Source organism: Brachypodium distachyon, chromosome 2 (genome assembly GCF_000005505.3).
Source record: "Brachypodium distachyon strain Bd21 chromosome 2, Brachypodium_distachyon_v3.0, whole genome shotgun sequence".
In the NCBI taxonomy this organism is placed as follows: domain Eukaryota; kingdom Viridiplantae; phylum Streptophyta; class Magnoliopsida; order Poales; family Poaceae; genus Brachypodium; species Brachypodium distachyon.
In genome coordinates this window covers 461,393-485,197 of record NC_016132.3, presented here as the reverse complement: position 1 = coordinate 485,197, position 23,805 = coordinate 461,393, and the positions used below count along the sequence as shown (strand labels likewise).

The window sequence follows — 23,805 nt, the reverse complement described above, 5'->3', positions numbered from 1 at the left end:
TGTCTGGTCAGTCCAGACAGTTAACTGAAAATTGAGGCTATGTAGATAACGGGGTTATCTGAGGCATTGAGTTGTCATGATTTTGTCAAATGCTGTGAGCCCTGATTTCGTAGGATGTGAACTTGAGGTGATGCTGTTTGTGAGTGATTTCGTGATTAAGTTAGTTTTTGCTACCCCTACAGCAAGGTTGCTGCCAAATTTGCTCTCGTCACCTTATTTCCGGAGTTCCTCAATGGATACCAGATACATTTCTGTTTTATTTTAAATCTTTGGCTCAGTTTAGCAAGGCAACTACAGCAGAACTTTCTGCATTTCAAGGTGTGCTAACTGTGTCATTTATTTAGTAAGGCTTCTTCAGCAGAACTTTGTGCATATTCAAGGTCATGCTAACTGTGTCGTGTGAAAACATTCATACATGCAAATTTAATTATCTTCATCTCTCTTCCAAAATAAACAACGATTTCAGAGCTGCTTAATGCTTAAAAAGACAACCGCACAGAATATATCAGCTCATCATGGATGTCAACTTCACCCAGGATACAAATGAATTCCCTTGATGCATTCGAGGAGCAGGCTGTTGTGTGCTGGTTGTGTTGTCTCTCCCAACTCACAACGGACACAGCAAGAACAGATAAAGCATCTCCTTGGTTCGGTTCCTCCAGTTCCCACCCAAAGGAAAGGAAATTTATCGGGCTGCTTATAAATTCTAGTGCATCCTCACTCGTTCATCGACAAAACCACAAGCATTAGTGATAAGCTTCTCAACAAAACATCTGAGGATCTAATGGCGTCCATAAAATCGGTGTTTGTGGTGCTCGCGGTACTGGTCTCGGCGGCGCCAATGGCCGTGGTGGCCGGCGACCCGGACATCCTGACCGACTTCGTGGCGCCGACCTACATCCCAGGCATACCGGCGACGAACATCACCGGCGACTTCTTCACCTACACGGGCTTCGCCTTTCCCTTACCGCCGCTGATGACCTTCTCGGTGCTCAAGGCCTCCATGGCGCAGTTCCCTGCCCTCGACGGGCAGAGCGTGTCGTACGCCAAGCTCAGGTTCCCGCCGGGCACCGTGAACCCGACGCACACCCACCCGCGCGCCGCCGAGCTGCTCTTCCTCCTCGAAGGCGCGCTCTCCGTCGGCTTCGTCGACACCGCCGGCAAGCTCTACGCCAAGGACCTCGCCGCGGGCGACATGTTCGTGTTCCCCAAGGGCCTCGTGCACTACCAGTACAACCCGGGGAGCATCCTCGCCGTCGCGTTCTCGGCGTTCGGCAGCGCCTTCGCGGGGACCGTGAACGTTCCCGCCGCCATCTTCGGCACCGACATCGACGACGCCGTGCTGGCCAAGTCGTTCAAGACCGACGTGCCCACCGTGCTGAAGCTCAAAGCGGCGCTCACCCCGCCGCCGACGCCCAAGAACTGATGATCATTCCTTAGCGATATGCTCTTTTAGTCCTGTTGCTCTTCTTCTTCGACGTGTCAGCTGCCTTTGAGTTAATAAGGCCACAAATTAACTAAGCTAGCCAGCAGGCCGTGACGTACGGACGGACGTGTCGCTTGCTGGGTTGGGTTCGAATTGGTACCGGACTCGGATACGCACGCACGCGCTTTGCACATCTCTATATATAGCTCCCCGATCATACAATGTGGTCCTCCTCCTCAATCGATCTTTGAGAACCGATCATCACAACGGACAGTATGGATTTATCAAATCTATAACCATCTTCTGAAGCTTGATTTCGAAAAAGCCTTTGATAAAGTGGAACACAAGGCAATTATTCGGATCATGCAAGCCATGGGTTTTGGTAGCAAATGGTGCCAGTGGATTACCAAGATCCTACATACTGCTACATCACAAATACTACTCAAGGAAGTCTCAGGAAAATTAATTCATTGTAAAAGAGATGTGAGACAGGGTGATCCATTATCACCCCTGCTATTTGTTATTGTGGCTAATTTTCTTCAGACCACACTCAATGCTGCTATGCTCCAAGGTCTCATTGCATGCCCCATTCAATCCAATGCCTGCCCTGATTTCCCCATTATCCAATATGCAAATGACACCTTGATTCTCATGAAGGCAGATGAAGCTCAACTGCAGTCCCTACAAGATATCATTAATCAATTCCACTCTACTACTGGTCTCAAGGTCAATTTTCAAAAATCAAACCTTATTCCACTGAATATGACACCTGAAAGAGGGTAATACTTTGCTAATTTACTCAACTGCAAGATGGGAACACTTCCATTCACTTATCTGGGACTTCCCCTAGGTACCACTAAACCAAAAATTGCAGAGTTCATGCCTATGATAAAAAGGATTGAAAGAAGGCTCACATGTTTCTCCGGCATGTTATCTTATGGTGGAAAATTACAGATGGTTAATTCTGTGCTGTCATCACTCCCCACTTTTCAAATGAGTACTTTTACCCTACCTAAAGGAGTGATATCCCATATTGACAAATATAGAAGACATTGTCTATGGAGGGGGAGTGACCTGACCAAGAAAAACCCACCTCTTGCAGCATGAGAAATGGTTTGCAGACCCAAGAAGGAAGGAGGACTTGGAGTTACTAATCTGGAGCTCCAAAACAAAGCACTCATCGAAGAATCTCCATAAATTTTACAACAAGATGGATCTCCCATGGGTCAACTTCATTTGGGAGCAACACTATCATACTAATCTCCCTCCACACATAAATGCTGATGCGTCATTCTGGCGGAAAGACACCCTGAAACTTCATGACCAATTCAAAGAATTTGAACAATGTACTGCCCAGGGTACCACTGTCACTTTTTGGCAAGATATTTGGCACAATGCCCCCCTTAAGGATACATGGCCACGGCTTCACTCCTTCACTAAAGACCCACATGTCTCACTCTCCAAAATGAGACTACTCCCAGAGACTATATTGCAATTCCATACACCCCTCTCCGTTGAGGCACATGAACAATTCATTGAACTCAGAGAGCTGATGGATTCACTGCCCCAAAGCGAAGATCAAGATACTTGGACATATATATGGAAACTTCCTGGGTACTCCACTGCCCAGGCATACAAACACCTCATCACTCATATTGACATCTCTCAGTCATTCAAATGGATCTGGGCATCCTGCAATCAACTCAAACACAAGGTGTTCATGTGGCTCCTACTGATTGATGGGCTCAACACTAGGGGAATGTTACTAAAAAGACAATTCTTCCGCCCCAGCTACACTTGTGTACTTTGCCATCAAGCTCACATGGAGACAAGGGATCATCTCTTTTTTCAATGCCAATTCGCTCGTTCATGCTGGAGATACATCTACCCAGGTTTCACTCCAGGGGACAATGTACATGTTAATATTGATGCTATCAAACAGAAGCTGAAGGTCCCATTTCACATGGAGATCACTACCCTGGTGACCTGGAGCATTTGGAGAACCAGAAATGATTTCATCTTCAATGGAATCACCCCATCCTTATACAGATGCAGAAGAACTTTCAAGGAAGAACTAAATCTAGTATTCCACGGAGCAAAAAGAAAGAAATATGAGGGGCTACAAGCCTGGATTGAGAATTTTAGATAATTTTTTCTCATGCTTTTGTAAATAACTTTTCTTTACTCATTTAATATATGCAATAGGCCTTATGGCCTAAAGCTTTCGGTCAAAAAAATCGATCTTTGAGAATTAGGTGCGATCGAAAGAAACAAAAAAGCAAGAAACCAGACAGAAGAGCGTAGGCAGATCAGATCGATCTTTGATCTAGGATGGACTACACGTTAGAGGAAGGGCCGTTCTCGGCGCCATCGTGGTCATCCGATTACAGCTGGGACCAATTCACCTTGACCCCGGATCAGATCCTCCTAGACCTGCTGGGACCAGACGAAGAAGAAGATCGCGGCATCACCGACGATGATTACTGGGGCCAATTCGGCCTGCCGGTGCCGGAGCCGGAGCCAGAGCAGGGCGAAGAAGATGACTACTCCTACTCCTACTACTACTACATGAACCAGCAGCCGTCGTTGGTCGCGCCGGATGATGAAGACGACAACCGCGTGAATCCGCAGGCGTTCATCACGCCGCCGCCTGCCAACCATGGAGATCACGGCGTGAACGAGCAGCCGCAGCTGGACGGAGATGACGACGTGAACGGCCAGCAGCTGATGGAGCCGGATGAATATGACGACGGCATGGTCGTGGAAGAACCGGGTGAATATCTTGAGGGCCCGATCGACCAACACTTTATGGTGTCCGATGAAGACAACGAGGACATGAAACGGTTCGTGGCGTGGTCACTGATGCCCTTGGACCAGAGGCTGGAGCAATTCATGTAGGCTGGAGCGATTCATGCCGTCGGAACTCATAGGGATAGCAAGATCTTTGTGTGATTTGGCTGTGTAATCCTATTAGTTCCTGGTTTAGTTCCCCTCCTCTTGGCATTTTACTTCTCCTTCTTGAAGATGTAACAATTGTTTCTATGCAATAAAGAGGTATTTTAGTGATAAAAAAAAACAAGATCTTTGTGTGATTTGGTTGTTGTTTTCAGAGGTGTGATTTATTTTTTCAGCTATAAACCTCGTGAGTCACTGAGTTCCATGGGCAAAAGTCGACCTTATGTAATTAGATTGGCCGTGAGATACCGATTCAGTAAATTCAAAATATTTGTAATCAAGTTGGAAGCTAGTTGTAAGTTGGATGTGTAACAGAACATGTGAAAAATAGCTGAATATGGCCAAAGCCCGTCGGTGTTGTTCATGGCGTTGGTCAATGCCAGAGTGTGTTTTGGCAGCTTTAATTTTCGAATGTTGAAATAATTTCAGCTACCCGCAGCAGGAAATTAAACCAAATGGTGTGCATCGCAGGAGGAATTTCGTGACGTTGAAAAATGAATTATCTGAAAATGAATTAGATGTTAGCACAATTTTTGGCATCTAAATCAGAGATAACACATGACATGATTACAATCACAATTCCACCACAAGCTTATACTCCCTCCGTTCCATAATTCTTGTCTCAACTGAAGTTAGGGAGTGCGCGCGCACGATATGGCATACAAAGTGCATCCCGACCAGAACCCTGTCTGATGTGGTCCCCGCGCACTAAAGGGCGACAGTTCCTTTCTTTTCCTACTGTTGTGGTCCCTACAAACGAATAAACAATTCATTTTCCTCACTTCTACCCTACCACGCACGGAAGGGTCACCCCAACTATTACCCTTGTCTGCCTTTTTCTTTTTCTGCCACTGCCGCCTATGATTTTCAGATCTCAATCGGGCCATATTGTGCACGAAAAAATTGCACATAAATCACTCCCAAACTGGACTACCACAGGTCATATATGCCAATATCACTGGAAATTTGGCACATATAGAGATTATTAAGATATATTAACCACTTGACAAACAGGGCAAGCACAAATCAAAATCAAAACAGAAGCATATGCTGCTAGTTAAAATACCCATAAGCATATCACAAGTAGATGTTACTTTTAGCATCACAATTACATCTAAAAAATCAGAAAAGTAACTATGAACATTAAAACTTATCACAACTACATCTAAAAAATCAGAAAAGTAACTCTAAACATTAAAACTATATCTAACTGAACTCATGAAAGTAACTACACTTGCTGAAACTACATCTACCAAAATCATAAAAGTAACTCTTACCTGTAATTTACATCTAGAATCACTCAAATGTAATATCTAAAATGAAGTTACATTCAACAAGAAATGAGATCCCTGCTGAAAAGGCATTTCGATCCCTAATGAGTTTTGGTGTTAATGACAACATAACTTGTGGACTAATCGTGCGTCAAGTGCTTTCAGATTTTATAACTTGTGTTGTGTCATGATTCATCGCCCTCAAAAAGGAAAGAAGAGTAGAAGGATTTACGGCTTTTATACTTTATTGAGTCGTAGGAAAATCCGTACTATAAAGAGGGAGTCCATTTGGGAACGCTTTGTGTGAATCAACTTCACGTACACAAATCTACTAAATTGCACCCACATAAAGCCTAAACCCAATTTTGAGTTGAGAGTTGTTGTTTTCATACTAAGCCTGTCAGACTTTTTCAGAACTAGCCGGAGGTACCGCCTAAATAGCCGGAGGTTCCGGTGGGCGGAAGTTCCGCCTCGGTACCGGCCTGGTACTGAAACGCTACTGGAATCCTCCCGCCCAAAGCGGCAGGAGGCCGGTAGTAGGGCGGAAGTTCTACCCCCTAGAACTTCCGGTCCCCTACCGCCCTGGTACCGGTGTTAGTGAAAACAGCCCAACGGGAGGATTTCGAAGGGGTATAAAAGGGGCTTCGTCCCCAACGGTTTCGTTGCCCGAGCTGACATTGTTCATCCCCATTCTCTCACTCAAGAACACCAAGAGCTTCAAATCCTGAGATCTCTCTCCCTAGTGCATCCCCCAAGCCAATTCTTTGAGGAAGGGTAGAGAAGAGCTCGATCTAGGGTTTCACCAATTCAAAAGTTGATTCCCATTGTTTTCCTTCGTGGATTTTGTTACTCTTGGGATTTTGGGATTCCTAGCCGGAAGGTGTTTCTTCAAGCACTCCAATCTTGTGAGGAGCTGCTTGAGGATTTGGGAAGGAGGATCCAATTTAGTTGAGGATTCGTGCCCTTCTCCTTGTTTGTAAAGGTTTGGCATTCGCCTTCAAGTAATCCATTAGTGGAACTCATTTCACCTTTGTGGTGTTGTGAGAGCTCATCCCACCTTTGTGGTGTGGTGAGTTGGAGAATAGAGTGAGCCTTCGTGGCGTCTCTTCCTTTGTGGAAGAGCACTCCTCCAAACGAAGACGTACACCAATCCCAATAAGTGGAACTCCGGTGAAATCTTCGTCTTCCCGTGTGGTATCATACTTGCCCCCTTCACTTACTTGTCTTACTTAATTGTCAATAGTTTGCTTCGGCTAGTGCTTGGGCTATTGCACTTCATACTAGGGTTGCATTCACTTTAGAGAATCTAGAAAGCCCTAGGATTAAGTGTGTGTATCTTTTGATAACAGAAAACGTTAAAATTTGTTAGTCTCCTATTCACCCCCCCCTCTAGTTGACCATACCGATCTTTCACCTGCACACTCCCACGAAACCCCACGAAGTGCTCGAAGCACCTGCGCACGTAGGCCACCTCGTCGTCCTTGGCCGCTGCCGCTCGGAGCACGCCGGCGCCCATGAACACGGCCCGTAGGGTCTCCATCACTGCCAGGTCGTCTCCGTTCGCCTCCCGTCGCCAGCGTGTTCAGAGTTGAAGAAGAATCCAGCAGTCATGCGGCGCCCCGGACGGCAGGGGATTCCGGGGATGGGAGCGCGCCGGCGGGGCCTGAGGGTGGGGAGGCTCGGGATGAGGGTGTGCAGCGCCAGGGTTGGGGTCGGGGGTGCGCTGGCGGCAGCGAGGGGCGCGCCGGCGGTAGCGGAAGAGGCGTCGGGGGATTCCGGGGATGGGGGCACGCGTGGCCGGAGTGGGGCGCACCGGCGCCGGCGGGGTGGGGGAGGCTCGGGACAAGGGCGTGCGAGGCCGGGTTGATGGCGGGAGGCCGGGGCTAGGGGCGTCCCGGCGGCCGCGGGGCAGCAAGGAGGCGTGCGGCCGTGCGGGGATGTGGAGGAGACGAGGGGAAGAGAGAAAGGGAATGGGTGGCTATGCTCTGTGGATATGGTTCAGACTTCAAAGGGGTGGGAGGGTGTGAGAAGTGAGCACCGAGAGTTGGTACAAAGTGCGCACGCACAAGATAAATTAGGCGATACATTTAATATTTCGACAAGAATTATGGAACGGAGAACCACATTGGATAATGAGGTTCGATGGCTCCAAGCGCCTCGACGGCGCCGGGGCCGGAGTCATACTCATCAGCCCCGAAGGCAAGATCTTGGAGTACGCCGCCCATCTTGACTTCAACGCCACCAACAATATGGCAGAATATGAGGCGCTACTTCTCGGGCTTCGACTGGCCAAGGCCATGGGAGTCCGACGCCTTCTCATCCAAGGAGACTCCCAACTGGTGATAAACCAAATGGACAAGTCATATCAATGCATTGATGAAAGGATGAAGAAATATATCGAAGAAGTTCGCAAGATGGAACGGTATTTCCTAGGTATGGAGGCGCGACGCATTCCGCGAGGAGAAAATCACCTGACCGACAGGTTAGCCCGAACGGCCGGTTCCAAAGAACCGCTGCCACCCGGTGCATTCTTCGAAGTAATTTGCGCCCCATCCATAAAGGAAGAAGCCGACACACTTGACGAAGCTTCAAAGACCAGCATGGTCATCGACGCTCCACTCTCTTGGAAGACACCGATTATCCGCGCCTTGAAAAGCGAAGTGGACGAAGAAGCAGAAGGCTTGAGCGCCAAAACTCTGCTCGCAAAAGCCAAGATGTACGTCCTCCTCGACGGCATCCTATACAAGAAAGGAGCGGCCGCATTGATTAAGTGCATGACTCCTGACTAGGGAGCCGAGCTCCTCTTGAAAATCCATTCAGGAATATGCGGCCACCATCTTGCACCAAGAGCCACCGCGGCAAAAGCCTTACGTCAGGGATTCTATTGGTCCACCATGGTGCAAGACGCAATCACCGTATTGCGGAAATGCGAAGCTTGCCTGAAATGGCTAAGTCAATCCATGCGCCCGTGACTTCCCTGAAGAATATCCCGATAACATGGCCATTTGCACGCTGGGGAATGGACCTTCTCGGGCTTTCCCCGCATGCAACAGGGGCTGCAAATAACTCATGGTGACGATTGATTACTTCTCCAAATGGATAGAAACAGCGCCGCTCGGCAAGATCACGTCACAGGCCGTTCAAAAAAAATTCTGGGAAAACATCATATGCCGATACGGCGTCTCGCGAGAGCTAACCGTGGACAATGGCAAACAGTTCGACTGTGCGGAATTCATCAAATTTGGCGAATGCCTTGAGATCAAGCTGCACTTCGCATCCGTAGCTTACCCCAAGATCAACAACGCATGCGAAAGGGTAATTGGACTAATTCTTCAAAGACTCCGCCAAAAGGTAGAGCACATGGTTAGCAAAGCAAGGGGAGCATGGGGAGATGAACTCGCTAGCGTGGTTTGGGGCATACGCACCTCCGTAAGCCGTTCCACGGGCCAAACACCATTCTCTTTGGTGTATGGAGCCAAAGCAGTTCTTCCCGCCGAGGTCGAGTTCCGCTCACCTCGGGTCGAAAGGCTCCAAGAAGCCACCCCACCTCGGGTCGGAGATCTCGTGCTGAAAAATAACGTCGACCCAAAGCTCCAGCGCATACTCGACCCTAAATGGGAAGGACCATACTGCATCACCGCAGTATTGGGAAATGGTGCATACCATCTTGAGAATATGAAAGGGCAAAATCTTGTCCATGCCTGGAACGGCGACAAGCTCCGGCGTTTCTACGCCTAAGGAGGACCTTCAAGGGCAATCCTTGCCGCTCCCGAAAAAAGACTATCAGCGCCCAACCGGTCGTTTCCCTACAAAATTTCGAGTGATCGTAAGCTCCGACGAGGCCGCGTCTACGTAAGGCTTGTAAGCGCCCATCGGGCCATACCTTAAGACAAGGAAGCAAGGATCAATAAAACAAGTCCTTGAGGAAAAATTAAGAGTGACACGAGACACTCACATGACCCATCGTCGTAAAAAGAGCCGCTGCCCCTGTGCCGCTCAGCGAGGAACGCGGAAAGGCCTCAGTGGGCCCAAGCATCCTCTAAAGAATGTCCACGGACATAGGTCGCTACTAGCGACTTGTTCCTTGGCGGATCCTAGCGTGCCTCAAGGCCATCCGCCAAGTAGAACCAAGTCCCCCAAGGGCCGGAAGCTCCTTAAAACGCATTTAAGGAGAACCGTAAATAAGCGAGTTATGCATGAGCTTACTTACGTCGGAGAACCGTGCTACCCGTATGCGAGACGTCGTGCATGATAGTAACCGGGTTAAGGCTCCATAATAATCGCGGGAAAGCATAGCTTCCTGAAGTCCGAATGGGGAAAATTCCGCATGAAATTTCCCGAACGGCAGGTCGAAATGTCCGGATCACTACCGGCATATCGATAGCGACCCTCACAAGGGTACTAGAACCCGTGGCTCGTAACCATGGCCTAAGGCGCCGAAGCCGAGTTGTATCCCAACGGCGACAGCAATTGATGACACAAAAGTGCAATCATAGCGAACGATCGCGAGCTGTATAAACTAAGGAAATGTACTACTTCACAAGAAGGAAATATAGTACTCCAAGAAACACATGTTGAGCCAAGTTAACATTTCCGATAATGTCGACTATATGGTGAAACATGAGAAATACATGCTGAGCAAAGTTAACATTTCCGATAATGTTGACTACATAGCGAAGCATGAAACACAACAAAAAAGCCGCCTTACAACCTCTACGACTAAGAGCCTAAACATGCTAGCCATGAGGCTAAGTCAAGTGGAGATATGCAACATCGCATAAGTAAGCAGCTGAGGTACATCACCACCTCCGAGGGCGACGAGGCTCACACCTCACTGTCACCCTCCTGAAGAGCGGGCTCAAGGCAACACACGAAGCGTCGAGCCTGAGCACGAAGAGGAGCACCCTGGTCCGCCAGAAACTTCTTCGCCCCGTGAGACATCTCACCCTCAAGCCCACTCATCCCAGCACCGCCGTCCAGGACTGCCGCAACCACCAACTAAACAAGTCGGGCACCCGCACTCAGGAGGCACTTCCGAAACGCGAGAAAGCTCGGCCTCCACGGCCTCGCGCCACACCCTCTCTGAAGCCAACTCACTCAAAGCAAGGGTAGACTTGGACATCTCCACGTCCAAAGCAGCGAAAAGCGCCCCCACCTGAGTCTTAAGGGCAGGAAGGGCGCCCACGGCCTCGACCAAACCCCTCACCTACAAAGAAGAGGGAGTTAGCACAAAAGCTAACCCAAAGAACCAAGGGAGGTACGTCACGGATGCTCACCAGCTCCAGTGTCACGAAAGGGTCTCTCGCTCCATCCGCGGTCGACGGAAGCACTCCATCCCTCGCTTGAGTCAAGGGCTCGCCCTCAAGAACCCCGGGCTCCGCGGCCCTCGCACCTAAAAACAAACCAAGGAGATCATGTCAAAATCATTCGAAAAAAGAATGACGTGACCAAAAGAGAAGGGCACTGACCCGAGGTAGGAGCATCCTCCTCGGGAAGCTCGCGACCAATGGAGAACACCTGGACGCCCGCACCGCTGGCTCCGGGCGACAACTCCACCACTGAGTCGCTCCGAAGCCGAAGCCCCGTCTTGCGAGTGAAAGCCTCAACCTCGTGACTTGAAGGAGGAAGAACTTGCTCAAGTCCAATCTTCCCCTTCATGTGCAGGTCCAAGGTCACCATCAGGGGGGACCTCGACTCGCCCACGACAGGATCCACCGAATCCGCCGGGGCGTAGTCAAGAGAAGGAGAAGGAGTCGGGGCAGCCTTCCTCTTGCATCCACTCGATGGACGAGGTATCTTGGGAACCGGCGCGACAGGCACCGCCAAGCCTAGAACCGCCGTTCCCACCTTCGCCTTCCCACAAGAGTCCCGCAACTTGGACCCCACCGCCAACATCGATGGTGTGGCCAAGCGGGAGTAGAGATCGCCCACTCAGAGAAGGCGACCAAGCTTCAGGTCCTGTCGCACCGGCACCATCTTCCCGAAGCACCTCGCGATGATGTTGTGGCATCCCCCCTCGCTGATCTTGGTCTCGTAGTCGCGGTGCTCCAGTCCGCCGTAAGGACCTATCAGCTGCACGGCCCACAACGCCGCCCTCTCCTCGGAAAATGTCGCTAAAAAAGACAAGCAGAAATTGTTAAGTATCTTCACAAGGGAAAACAAGCAAAGCACGAAGGGGAGAGGGGCGCCACTCACGTGTGGTGACACGTTGTGGAGTATGGAAAGATCGAGGGATCCCAATCTTGGACCTCGGACGGCTCCTCATCATGAAGCGTCCCGCCATCACGATCTCCTCCATGAGGTCACGAAAGCTACTCTCGGCGGACACCTCCTTGATCTTGGCCACTTTCCAGAGGTCGGCTGATCGAGGATAGCCGGGGTGAGACACCTCCCTGAGACCTCCAGCCCCAGAGTGCCGAGGAAGATCACCCGTGTGCCGAAGACGGGTCTTCGAAGCCCGAAGAAGAAACCACTGGGACTCCGACTTGATGAACAACTTCTCCACATTCTTCCCCGGCATGAGCAGGAAGTCGTCCCCAAAGCCGGAACGAAGCCTCAGGTTCACCGAACCAAAGGCGCTCAGAGCAAAGCCGTCCGGAGTGAGCAGCTCCCTCACCTCCACAGTAAAGTAGAAGAGCAGAAGCTTCATCGAAGGTTCCTCGTGAAGCGCCGTCTCACACATCCACCTGAAAACGTTCAACCTCACGATCGTCGACGGGTGAAGCTGGGCCAACTCGATGTCGTACGTCTCCAGGAACTCCAGCAAGAAGGGGTGAACAGGCACACACAGGCCGGCGTGGAACCAAGCCGAGAATGCCACGATGCATCCCAGACGCCGCCGCTGGTCGAGCCTCACCTCCTCGCCATCGGGTAGGATACCGTCCCCCTTGGGGAAGTATCCCGCCTCCTCCAGCTGGGCAAGATCCTCGGGGCTCATCGACGAAGGGAGAAGGTGGTCGTGTGCCCAACCTCCGCCGTCCACCGGCGCTGTCGGAACCAAGGGAGGGCCACCACGAGGGCGGAAGGAGACCTTCTTCTTCCGCGACGGTTGGTTTGCCGCACGCTGCACCGCGGAAGACCCCCTCGGCGGCTCACCAACCGGATGCTCGACGTCGGATCCTGCCATCTCACCTGCAAAAAAAGATCCGCCAAGGATTAGCCAAATAAGGTCAGGTTCCGAAAAGAATCGGCAGAAGAAGGGAAGCTACGGGCCTGCAGCCAAAGCCCCCGTCCCGCGCCGCAAAAACAAAAAAGAAGAGGCCGCAGGCCCGCTCGCTCCTCGGCCCACCCGCGTAAAAAAACAAAAGGAGAAAAACGGAAGAGGATGATAGGGCGGGCTGCCGCCCGCGCCCAGTCCCCGCACCGCGTCCGCGCGCCTGCGTCCCTGCCTCACCCCACCCGCCGCGCCCCCGCGCGCCTGCAACCCTACCCGCGTCCGCGCGCCCGCCTCGCTGCGCCTACACTCGCGCCCACTCTCGCGCGCTGCACCCCGCTGCACCCAGACCGCGCCCACGCCGCACGCCGTCTCGCAGCACCGCGTCCGCGTGCGCGCCTCGCCGCGCCGCCCTCCCGCTCGCGCCCCGCTACCCGCTGGACCAAGGCCGCGCCCGCTCTTGCGCGCGGTCTCGCCGCACCGCGTCCTCGCACCCACGTCCGCGCACCCGCTTCGCCGCGCCCTCGCGCCTGCGTCTGCGCGCGCGCCTCACCGCGCCGTGCTCGCGTCACGCACCTTCTGGCCTCGCCGTTGTTGCTCCCGCAGAACACGCGCGCCCGCGTCGCGCCTGGCCATGCCCGCGCCCTTGCCAAGCCATGACGCACCAAAGGTGCTCGACCGCGTGCCTGCAAGGATCGCCGGCACCTAGAAGACACAAGGAATAATGCCACAAGGCCGACCTCACCTCCACAGGAGCAAGAAGAGCACGGCCGACGACGAGGGTCTCCCGGCTGCACCTGAAGGCACGACCGGCACCTCACTCCTAGCAGCCTCGGGCGCGCTCCGCGTCCCCACAAGGACTCGACGACGAGAAGCCTCCGCGGCGGCTCCTCGGCCACCAACGTGACCTCCGTCACTACTAAAGAGTGGCTAGTGCCCCTGCGAGGCACCTACAAACACCAACCCTCGAAGAAATGTCGGGCGCCGCCGAACTCGTCTTCGACGCCGGACAAATCAAATAAGCATGGTGTGAGCCTCCTCAATGCCCGGGGGTTCCATTTTATAGGCCGCCGGAGCTCCTAGGCGTCCGCGTCGGGCCAAAGGCGGGGCGACACCTCACCATCCTGTGCACTGTCCAAAGCAAGGAAGAGACAAGAAGCCCAACTTTGCCGAAGAAAAAGGAGGGAAGAAAAGGAGGAAGGGGGGGGCTCCCCGGGCCGCCCCGACCGAACGGCCAGCCCCGGCGTCACCCTCGCCGGCGTCATCGTGCCCAGGACGGAGAAAAGGTGGTGGGCTCCGGCCACCTTTCCCTTTCCCGTACGGGGGAGGAAGAAGGGTCCCCGACCCTTGGATCTAGGGCGCCTCTTCGTCCAGAGCCGTCCGATCGCGTGACTTAAGTTGCGAACCGGTATCGGGCCAAACCGGGCCATGGCCTAGGAGCGGCCCAACTAACGGCCGAAATTAAAAAAAAACGGTGGCTCGCCCGAAGGCGGCCCAACTCGCGCGCAAGGCCGGCCCAGTCCGCATCCGCGCACGCGCCTAGACGGCCCGGCTAGCCCGTGCGACCAACAAGACCCGCAGAAAAGTGCAAAAAACCCCAAGATTTTGGGAGAAATTGCTAATAAGACCCCAGAAATTTTGGGGAGGCCCGCAGGGCCCTGATTTTTGCAGAAAAGTCCTCTGGGACACCGGATTTCTCGCAGAGAGGCCCCTAAGGTCCCGGTTTTTGCTAAAATACCCCCCCTAAACTCGATTTGTCGCAGAGAAATTCGCCGTGGGCATGGATTTTCCCCGCAACGCCTCCAAGGATCCTGTTCTTTGCAGGAAAAATACCAAGTACCTCCGTTTCTCACAAGGGAGCGCGCCAGGGAATCCATCCAAGGTACCATCATGAATCCAAGAACAAGAAAAGGGATCAAAGGTCTCGCATTGAAGGTTGACCCGAAGGCATTCTCAATGCCTCCAGCTCAAGGGGGCTACGGTTGTAGTAAAATAAAATCCTTATATGGGCCGGGCCGTAAATTCTACGTGGCGACGACCAAGTCAACGTTTCTCAAGCACGAGTCAAAACGCCCACGTGGCGCGGCCAATCCTACGTGGCAAAGGAAGACAAGTCAACAAGTCAAGTCTCTCATGCCATGGTCAAATGGTCAAATGAGCTAGAGTAGGGGGTAAGAAAGGTGTGGGGATTTTGGTCCATGGTCACCATGGACCATCCCTCACTTCCCCCTCATGGTGCAGACAAAAGGTATGGACCAAAGGAGCTACTTTTACCATTTTGCCCCCACTTTTCTCTCTCTCTCTCAAGGGTAGCCATGGTCTTTTGTCATGGACCCCTAGGCTATAAATACCCCCCATGGGGGCATGTACCATTCACTCTCACTTGAATAAACTCAAGGGGAGAGGGCTAGAGTGCTCCCTCTAAGGTTCGCTCTCGCGCGCCGCTCTCGACTGAAAGTCGATCGGCCTCGAGGAAGCCTTTTAGGGGACTCTAGTTTCGAGGCTCCGAGCTAACCTTGGTTGGCACGGGCTCGAAGGAGAAGTAGTTGGGTTAGAGTTCCGAGGGTATCCTAACCTCGATATTTGGAAAGACGCATTCGGTCCAAGTACGATGCGGCCCTGACGAACCTCTCGCCAAAAGGTGTCTTGAGAAGATCCGCTCGGCCCAAGCCCTTGGCTAACAACCCCCTCGAAGCCTATCCTAACATAGGATTAAGTCGAACCCGCAGGGTCGATCGAACCTATTCAAAAAATATCGACGTGTCAACTTGTCAAAGTGTACGGCGACCTTCGCTATAAGGCCGGCGTACACGCCCTACTTTTATACCCGCACTTGTGCCATCGAGTATTGGCACCCCTTACTCTAATTTTTGTTGAGAACGACAATAGTGGCGCCGACCGTGGGGAACCCTCGCCGCAAATTGAAGATCTAATGGCCTCGACGAAGTCTACTTCATCGGGTCCTCAAAAAATTAGCGCTATATCCCCACAAAGTCGAGCTCCTCCTTGCATGCTGCAGGTCGCGGGGGCGAGCACCGGAGGAGGATGCGGCTGCGGCCGTCTCTATCCTCGCGTGCTTGAGATATTGGCTTCGGGGAGAGGCCGAAGGAGAGGAAGTCGAGCTCCGGCCAGAGGAACGGGGCCTTCAGCCAGGGGGAGTGTTTGGAACGACGCCTCCAAGCCAAGGGAGGAGTCGATCAGGAGGGGCGGCGGCCAGAGACGGGGAAGGGCAAGGCTGCCGGGGTAGGAGGCGGCGGCCCATGTGGTGCCCTCCAAAATAAGTATCTCTCCAAGCATCCAATTTTTCAAAAATACTCCCTCCGTCCTAAATTAACTGACGTGAATTTGTACAAGAGATATTCTTGTACAAATTCACGTCAATTAATTTGGGACGGAGGTAGTACTCGAGTAGCACCCCTGTCAGAAAAAGCACACAGAACTGTAGCGCTTTCAAATTTGAAACAGAAAAGGACTTTGAACTTCTTCTCTTTTTACGAAAAGACACTGCACTTTGGATCCTCCGTACTGCAAAGAGAATACTTTGCCTTGTAGCGATAGTGTAGGTGGCGCAGGGAGCACGCAATCCCGCAGACCATGGTCAATGAAAACAAAGGGAAGGTGAGAGGCGGTCTTGGTCCTTGTGGGCCCAATCTGCAGACAGGCCCATATCTCTTTGCAGGCTTTGCGCCAGCGCGAACTGCAAAGCCGCCAATAGGTGCTCGCCACGCGTCCATCCCAGCTGCTTCTCGCTTTGCTGCCCAGTGCCCACTCCTTAAAACTCACGGGCGCTCCTTCGTCTCGACTCAAACACCCAAAACATTTTCGAATCCATTGCCTCCTTCGTCTGCCTCATCCGAGAGAGAGAGATCAGAAGCGGCCGGCGGCCATGGCGGGAGGAGGGGTGAGCGACGAGAAGCTGGGCAGCATCCTGCTGCAGGCCAAGTGCGCGTCCAAGAACATCCGGGCGCAGCGGGACCTCCTGCTGCAGTTCCAGCTCCAGCTCCAGCCGGACCACCCGGCAGCAAGCGACGCGGCGGCGCTCCAGGAGATCAAGTCCGGCCTCGTCAAGACCTTCTTCTACGCGGGGCTCGAGGCCGGCGCCCGCTACCTCACCATCGCGGCGAAGAGCGGCGCCCGCCTCGCGCTCACCCCGTCCTTCGCCGTCATCCCCGACGAGCAGCTCTACGACGCGCTCCTCGCGCAGCGGCTCCCCGCGCGCCCCACGACGCAGACCGAGGCCTTCTCCCGCGTCGAGGCCGCCCTCTTCGCCGTCAAGCTCGCCCAGGAGCACCACCTCCTCCGCTGCGTCGAGTGCCTCGCCGAGATCTGCCGCCCCGACAACGCCCCTGCCGCCTCCGGTGTGACCCCTGCTTCGGCCAAGGTCGTCCCGTCCTCGGATCCGGCCAGCGGCGAGCCCCCGCAGGAGGCCGGCGGCGGCAGCATGGAGCGGGCCCGCGCCTACCTCGACCGCGGGCTAACCCTGGTGAACCTCGCCGTCAAGCACGTGGAGCTCGCCGCCGCCACCATGTCCAGGTTCCTCGACCCCAAGAAGGTCGCCGAGCTATCCGACTTCGCCGACAAACACGGCATCATCACTTAGGTGCGTACACCACCGTGCCTAAATCTGCTGCTGCCTGCAGATCCATATTCGTCAGATCAGAATTAACGGTGCCTCTTGTACATGAATGATCGAATCCAATCCACCAAACTAATTCATCTCTTTCAATTCACTTCTTGCAGATCGACGGCCGGCCAGGGAGGAGGATGCATGCATGGTTCTGTTCACTGCTTTCACCTGATCAAGGCCGTCAAGCGACGCATGCAAGAGTCCTCTGTTTTATCTATCTATGTTTACGCAACCTTTTTCAGTTCAGTTAGTTTAATCTCTCCTCTGCTTCTGCTATATGGAGTAGCATGCCGTTTAATTCCTGGACGGTACGTCGCGGTTATCTTCAAGTGTTTGATTAATGTAATGTGTCGGTGGACGATCGAACGGAGTTGCATGTCAAATTATGAGATATTGGAGATGGTATTTTTCAGCTGTGTTTTTGTTTTTTCTGATCGTATAATCTGCTGCTATATGTATCTCGTTTAATTTCTGGAATGGACATCTGTCGTCGCTAGCTTCATGGTGATGTCGTATCTGCATCTTTATGTAGATAAATTGCTTGTCTGTTTATCGGCCCAAATGTAGATGCTAATCTTGAAACTCGTAGACGATGGAATGCACGAAGATGCATGCTAGTGCGGGCGGGCTGCGCAAGTAGCATACAACAAAACAAGTACCGGAAGATTGTACCGTAGATTAGTAGATAAGGCATTAAGGCTATCAACACTCCGAACTATAAATGTAAAAAAAAAATACTTGTCAAAGAAAACTAATGGCCCTCTTTGCCAAATAAAATAAATAAATGTGTATATGTAGTTGTGCTAATGCAATGTCCGTTGCACAAAAAAATATATAATTAACCGGTGTCATAATAGACTCTCACACTAAGCATAGAATATACACACTTGAAGATGTTCTCTGGAGGCCTTTATTGGCAAAAAAAAAAACGGCTGTAGATGTGAAGTTTGTGTTTCACGATAGCCTTTTCTCCAATACCGTCGTATCAACTTCTTTCAAAATTCAAATATTTTCAAATCACTTTTTCTTTTCTTTTCTTTTCTTTTTAGCCCCTTTAGTAGAAAGAGAATTTGTCTCGTAGCTGGCAGGTGGTATAGGGAACAAGGCAACAGAAAGGAACCAGTTGGGCCCAGCATGCAGAATAACCCTATCGCCTGCAAAGCGAGCTGGTCTGTGATTAATCGGGGCACGCCACGTGTCCTCTCCAGCTTGTTCTCGCTTCCCATCTCTCTTCTCCTTCTTCAAAAGCCACCGCCGTGTGTGTCGGCTCTCAGAAACACCCAAACACAACTCAGAGACAGAAGCAGGCGGCGGCGGCCATGGCGGACGTGAGCAAGGAGAAGCTGCGCGGCATCCTGGCGCAGGCCGAGGCGGCAGCGAAGAAGATCCGGCAGCAGCGGGACCACGTGTGGGGGATACAGTTCCTGCTGCTCGCGGACGACAAGCCAAGCGACGCGGCAGGGCTGAAGCGGATAAAGGGCTTCATCTCCGGCGTCATCGAGAACCACCACCACGAGGGCCTCGAGGCCGGCTCCCGCGACCTCACCGCCGTCCTCACCATGGCGGCGTCGAGCGGCGCGAGCCTCGCGCTCAACTCCTCCTTCCCCGTCATGTCCGAGGAGCAGCTCCACGACGCCCTGGTCGCGCACGCGGAGCAGATCCCCGAGGGCTCGACGGCGTTCTCCCGCGTCGAGGCCGCCCTCTTCGCCGTCAAGCTCGCCCTGGAGCACCACCTCCCCCGCTGCGTCCTGCGCCTCGCCCAGATCAGAATCCCGGACCCGGACGCCGCCGCCACCGGTGAGCCCCCACAGGACGACGGCGGCGATACCGGGCTGCCGGCCCCAGCTCAGGCGAAGGACAAGGTCCCGAAGGAGGAGTCCGGCGGCAGCCTGGAGCAGGCCCGCGACTACCTCGACCGCGCGTATATCCTCGTGAACCTCGCCGTCCAGCACGTGGACCTCTCCGTCGCCGCCATGTCCAGCTTCCTGGACCTCGACCCAGCTGAGGAGGACGACGCCAAACCCTCCGACGATTCCGACGAATTCTTCGTCATCACTTAGAGGTGCGTGCGTTTATACGCTAGCTACTGGAAGCCTTTGCTGAAGATCCATTCATCGGATCAGAAATTCAGAATACTGCATGCCTCCTGTCCTGTACGTACGGCTGTGATCGAATCCAGCAAACTAATTCATCTCTTTCAATTCACTTGGCCGGGGCAGATGTCGATGGCCGGCCAGGAAGAGGAGGAGGAAGCGCGTCACCAATTTCACCTGATGGCCGGCCGGTCTTGTTTGATTGAAGCCGAATTCAGCAGCTAGCTCTCATGCATGCATGACTCCTATCTAGTTTATATATCTACGATCGATCCATCTATGTTTTGTGCAAACATTGGTTAATCTGCTGCTACATATATCTCGTTTAATTTGTGGACAGCCCTGACGGCTGACGCTATATCTTTGCTTCATTTGATATCGTATCTGCATCGATCTAAGCATCTTATGTAATGGACGATTTAAGCAAATTATTTGCACGTCAAGACTGGCAGATTAGTGGAGATGTTATTTCCTAAGTAGTCATGTTCATGTGCGGTAGTCTTCGTTCCAATCTCTCAATATATTATATGACTACTTAGAAAATATTATACAGCATATAAGTATACATATAGCTTGAGTATGGATTTTTTTTTCTTGTACATGTAACGCCTTAATTGTACTATCCCATCGTCCGTTGCTGCACCAAGATCCGTGCGTCGGGCTAGTTGATCTGCCGGGGGTTCCTACGTACGTGGGGGCTTGCCCGGGTGGCCTAACTGACGCCTGTCCTTTCCCCGTGAAATCAGCCACGACGTGAATTAATTAATGATGACTCATATATGGAGTAGGTATTACCTTTAGATTTTGTTCATGTCAATTAACAAGATAGGCTTTTGTATAATATATAACATTTATCTTAAGAACATTGTCACTGAAACCATTGGATCTTCTGCATTGACATTTGCAATATAGTAAAAAGGTCTTAACATGGAACGCATATAAGACAGGAAAACTAGTTTGCTCAGTTTAAGTTTCCAAGGTAGAAATTATTTTCTAGATACTCACGGAGGTAAGAATAAAGACCATGCAAGGAGCACCAATCCTCCCTACAACCCTCGAAAAAAAACATGGCACACTCACACAGATGCCATCTTCCCTCTGGAAGAAGGCATGCCTTATAAGGCTTTCTTTGAAACAGAACCCAAGATACCCTGCCATTGGTGTTTCTCCAGTAACTTGCCGTTGTTGTCACAGTGATACAGGGCGGTGAGGTTGGAGCACGAAAATGGGGTGCCACTTACCAGCATATCTCCATTCTCACACACAACCTTCCCGCTTAAACCAGGGGCCGCACACGGATAATGTTCCCATACCTCCATCTCGTAGTCTCGCAACACCCATAGTTCTGCCAAAGATGTAGCATAATCTATATGGCTGATGCAAAGTGTACCGTCCATCCCACTGGAAGAGCTCGTCGGGGAGGTCTGTCTGCTTTACCATCGGGGAATCCTACATGGTGGTCTCCCTGCTAATCTAGGGTTTCGATCGCGTCAATTTGCGGTGAAGCCAAGGAATTAAGAGGGCAGCACTTGCGGATTTGGCCTGACAATATCGCTTTGATGTTCTGGAGCTCGGCCGCCGCATCATCCTCGAAACCGTCCGCCGCGGCCATGTTGTCATCCTATAGCTCGCTCACCACTTACGCGTTCTTGTCCTGGAGCTAGCACGTCCTTCGTCGTCATCCTGGAGCCCGCTCAGCACCACCGACTGGAAATCCAGCAGGAGCTCCAGATTCTCCGTCATCATGGCTTGTTTGAGGATACACTCCGGTATCTCGAGGCTCGCCTGCGTTGGGGGTTGGTGGAGTCCGACGCCTCTCGCGCATCAGTTGATTACCTCCCAAGTAAAAAAAAAATTAAAAGCAAGTTTTTGTCGTTATCTTCCTCTTGCACCCACCGGGGGCATGCCGTGAGCGATGCTGGCCTCTGGACCTCCGAACCACGTCGGAGCAAGGAAAACATTGTTGACGTAGCAGCCGACAAGTCGCCGGTCGGAGCCAGAAGACACCTGCGACAGTGATCCAAGAAACAGACCATCGTTCCGGAGAAGATTGCAACGAAGAGAATTGGATGACTATTCCAGGTCCAGCCAAACAGATCTGAGTAGATCTGGCCTCACCAACTCCACGATGAGGTCGAAACTGGCCAAGCCTCGCCGATCAAAAAACTAACCAATAAACCGAGATACATATAAATTGTCTGCAAAACAGAAACACAAAACTAGATCCACCACTCCAGAAGAGCAGCGACCAACCGCCCCATTCTCTTCAATGCCACCGGCAAGATCGCCGTCGACGAGGTGCATAAAGAGTTGGTAAAACTTTATTCTTGATCCACGCTCCGTTTTGTGGACCACTCATGTCCAACGGTCTCGCGCGATAGAAAGTGTAGTACGATCGGGTTAGGAAAATCCATACTCTTACAAGTTTTAGGTATTGCACAAAAAATCGTTTGCTTTTCTAAACTTTTAATTGTAATAACTCCGTTTAGTTTACAGCAATGTTTTATTATTTAATAAACTCCTTTGTGATGACCAAATGGAATTGTGTCTCGTAGTGCCGCCGTTGGCACGCAGCAACATCTAGCCTGCAGCTGTAGAGCACGCACCCGCAAAAGCAGGCGGTCTTGGTTGCCTGGCGCGCTGCCAATAGGCACAAGCCACGTGTCCCTCTCCAGCTGCCTTTCCGTGGTTCTGTTTCCCTTGCCCTCTTGCCTAAAATCTCAGGCGGCGCCATCTTTCTTTCCGTCAATCTCTTCCCCGTAAACTAAACTCAGAGAGAGAAGCGGCAATGGCGGGGGTGGACGGCAAGGAGGAGCTAGGGATCATCCTGATGCAGGCCAAGTGCGCGTCCCACAACATCCGCCACAACCGCGACAGGATGCTCCAGCTGCAGCTCCGGCTCCAGGAGGCCCCCGCGCCGGGCGACGACGACGAGGCGGCGCGGCGCGAGCGGCTGGAGGAGGTCGTCTCCGGCATCGTCGACGTCTACTTCACCGGCATCGAGGCCGGCGCGCGCTACCTCGGCTCCTGCCTCACCATGGCCGCCGAGAACGGCGCCCGCCTCGCGCTCAACCCCGTCTTCGCCCTCATGCCCGACGACAAGCTCTTCGACGCGCTGCTCGCGCAGAAGCTCCCCGCGCGGCCGACGACGCAGGTCGAGGCCTTCTCCCGCGTCGAGTCCGCCTTCTACGCCGTCAAGCTGCCCCAGGAGCACCTCCTCCCCCGCTGCGTCGAGCACCTCGTCAACATCGCCCGCCCGGCCACCGCCGCCTCCGAGCCCCCGAAGAAGGTCAGCGCCAAGACCGGCCGCCGCCGCCGCCGCCGTCACGGACGAGCTCCCTCGGCTCCGGCCACCGTCGCCACCAACGAACCCCCGCAGGACAGCGGCACGACCGTGGAGGAGCGTCCGCGCGACACCAGCGGCGACATGGAGCAGGCCCGCGCGTACCTCGACCGCGCGTGCACCGCCGTGAACCTCGCCATCAAGCACGTCGACCTCGCCGTCATGGTCATCTCCAGCTTCCTCGACCCAAAGGACGTCGCCCGCTTCTCCGACTTGGCCGACGGGGGCGCTTTCCTCGGCTGATAAGGTACGTCAACTGTACAGCATTTCTGCAGGCCTCACTGCTACTCTACTCCTTCCTGTAACTACATGAATCTGTTACTCTAGTTCGTCTCGTTGTTGATCTCTTTCACTTGAATCAGAGTGGACGGCCTGGAGGAAGAGGAGGAGGAAGCACATCCAACAAATCAAGCTAGTTTTGTCCACTACTTCACCTGATCGATGTTCATGATGATGCAACCTTCCGGTTCAGTCAGATTAACATGCTTCGTTAGTTAATTGGTACTCCGTAGTAGAGTCATGGAATGTAATGCAATGCAATGTCGTATCTGCAATTCTGCGTTTTATTGGGATTCTGGAGGTGCTCCTGTTGTTTTGTGCTGTATCCATTACGATCTCAGTATATTGTTTGAAAATCGAAAAGTGCTCAAGGAAGAATTTCTGAAAACTTGGGATGTCTGTATAAATGGATTATGCTATCAGGTTTATGCATCCATTTGTCATGTTATATTGGCTACCTTAGGCTAGCTGCTTGTTTAGTTACGGGTTTATTGAATGGGACGTGCAATCCGCATCTTCTATCTGCGGACGATCGAATCGCGGCACCGAGTGTCAGAATCGGATGATTTTGGATGACATTTTAATCATTGTTTAATGGCACTTTATTCTTCCCAGTTCTGTTCTGAGGATTGTTTGCTGATCCCCAGCTTGTTGTATG

At 52.5% G+C, this 23,805-nt stretch overlaps 4 protein-coding genes across 4 annotated transcripts; all 4 read left to right on the top strand.

Annotated features, from left to right (window-relative positions):
- Positions 1 to 607: 607 nt before the first annotated feature.
- On the top strand, positions 608 to 1,480 carry LOC100832941 (germin-like protein 9-3). Its single transcript, XM_003565184.2, has one exon. The coding sequence runs from the start codon at positions 785 to 787 to the stop codon at positions 1,424 to 1,426; it is 642 nt and encodes a 213-aa protein (XP_003565232.1). The 5' UTR covers positions 608 to 784; the 3' UTR covers positions 1,427 to 1,480.
- Positions 1,481 to 16,624: 15,144 nt separating this feature from the next.
- Positions 16,625 to 17,934, top strand: LOC100832321. The gene is made up of 2 exons (XM_010234619.3): positions 16,625 to 17,405; positions 17,546 to 17,934. The coding sequence occupies exon 1, from the start codon at positions 16,692 to 16,694 to the stop codon at positions 17,403 to 17,405; it is 714 nt and encodes a 237-aa protein (XP_010232921.1). The 5' UTR covers positions 16,625 to 16,691; the 3' UTR covers positions 17,546 to 17,934.
- Positions 17,935 to 18,730: 796 nt separating this feature from the next.
- LOC106866005 lies at positions 18,731 to 19,969 on the top strand. The gene is made up of 2 exons (XM_014898478.2): positions 18,731 to 19,494; positions 19,652 to 19,969. Exon 1 carries the CDS (start codon positions 18,752 to 18,754, stop codon positions 19,490 to 19,492), a length of 741 nt encoding a protein of 246 aa, XP_014753964.1. The 5' UTR covers positions 18,731 to 18,751; the 3' UTR covers positions 19,493 to 19,494; positions 19,652 to 19,969.
- Positions 19,970 to 22,289: 2,320 nt separating this feature from the next.
- LOC100832028 lies at positions 22,290 to 23,535 on the top strand. The gene is made up of 2 exons (XM_003565181.3): positions 22,290 to 23,115; positions 23,231 to 23,535. The coding sequence occupies exon 1, from the start codon at positions 22,314 to 22,316 to the stop codon at positions 23,109 to 23,111; it is 798 nt and encodes a 265-aa protein (XP_003565229.1). The 5' UTR covers positions 22,290 to 22,313; the 3' UTR covers positions 23,112 to 23,115; positions 23,231 to 23,535.
- The last annotated feature ends 270 nt before the right edge of the window (positions 23,536 to 23,805 follow it).

Bases quoted from the DNA above. Each gene is read 5' to 3' on its own strand.
- LOC106866005 (XM_014898478.2), top strand. From the start codon at position 18,752: ATGGCGGACGTGAGCAAGGAGAAGCTGCGCGGCATCCTGGCGCAGGCC.
- LOC100832321 (XM_010234619.3), top strand. From the start codon at position 16,692: ATGGCGGGAGGAGGGGTGAGCGACGAGAAGCTGGGCAGCATCCTGCTG.
- LOC100832028 (XM_003565181.3), top strand. From the start codon at position 22,314: ATGGCGGGGGTGGACGGCAAGGAGGAGCTAGGGATCATCCTGATGCAG.
- LOC100832941 (XM_003565184.2), top strand. From the start codon at position 785: ATGGCGTCCATAAAATCGGTGTTTGTGGTGCTCGCGGTACTGGTCTCG.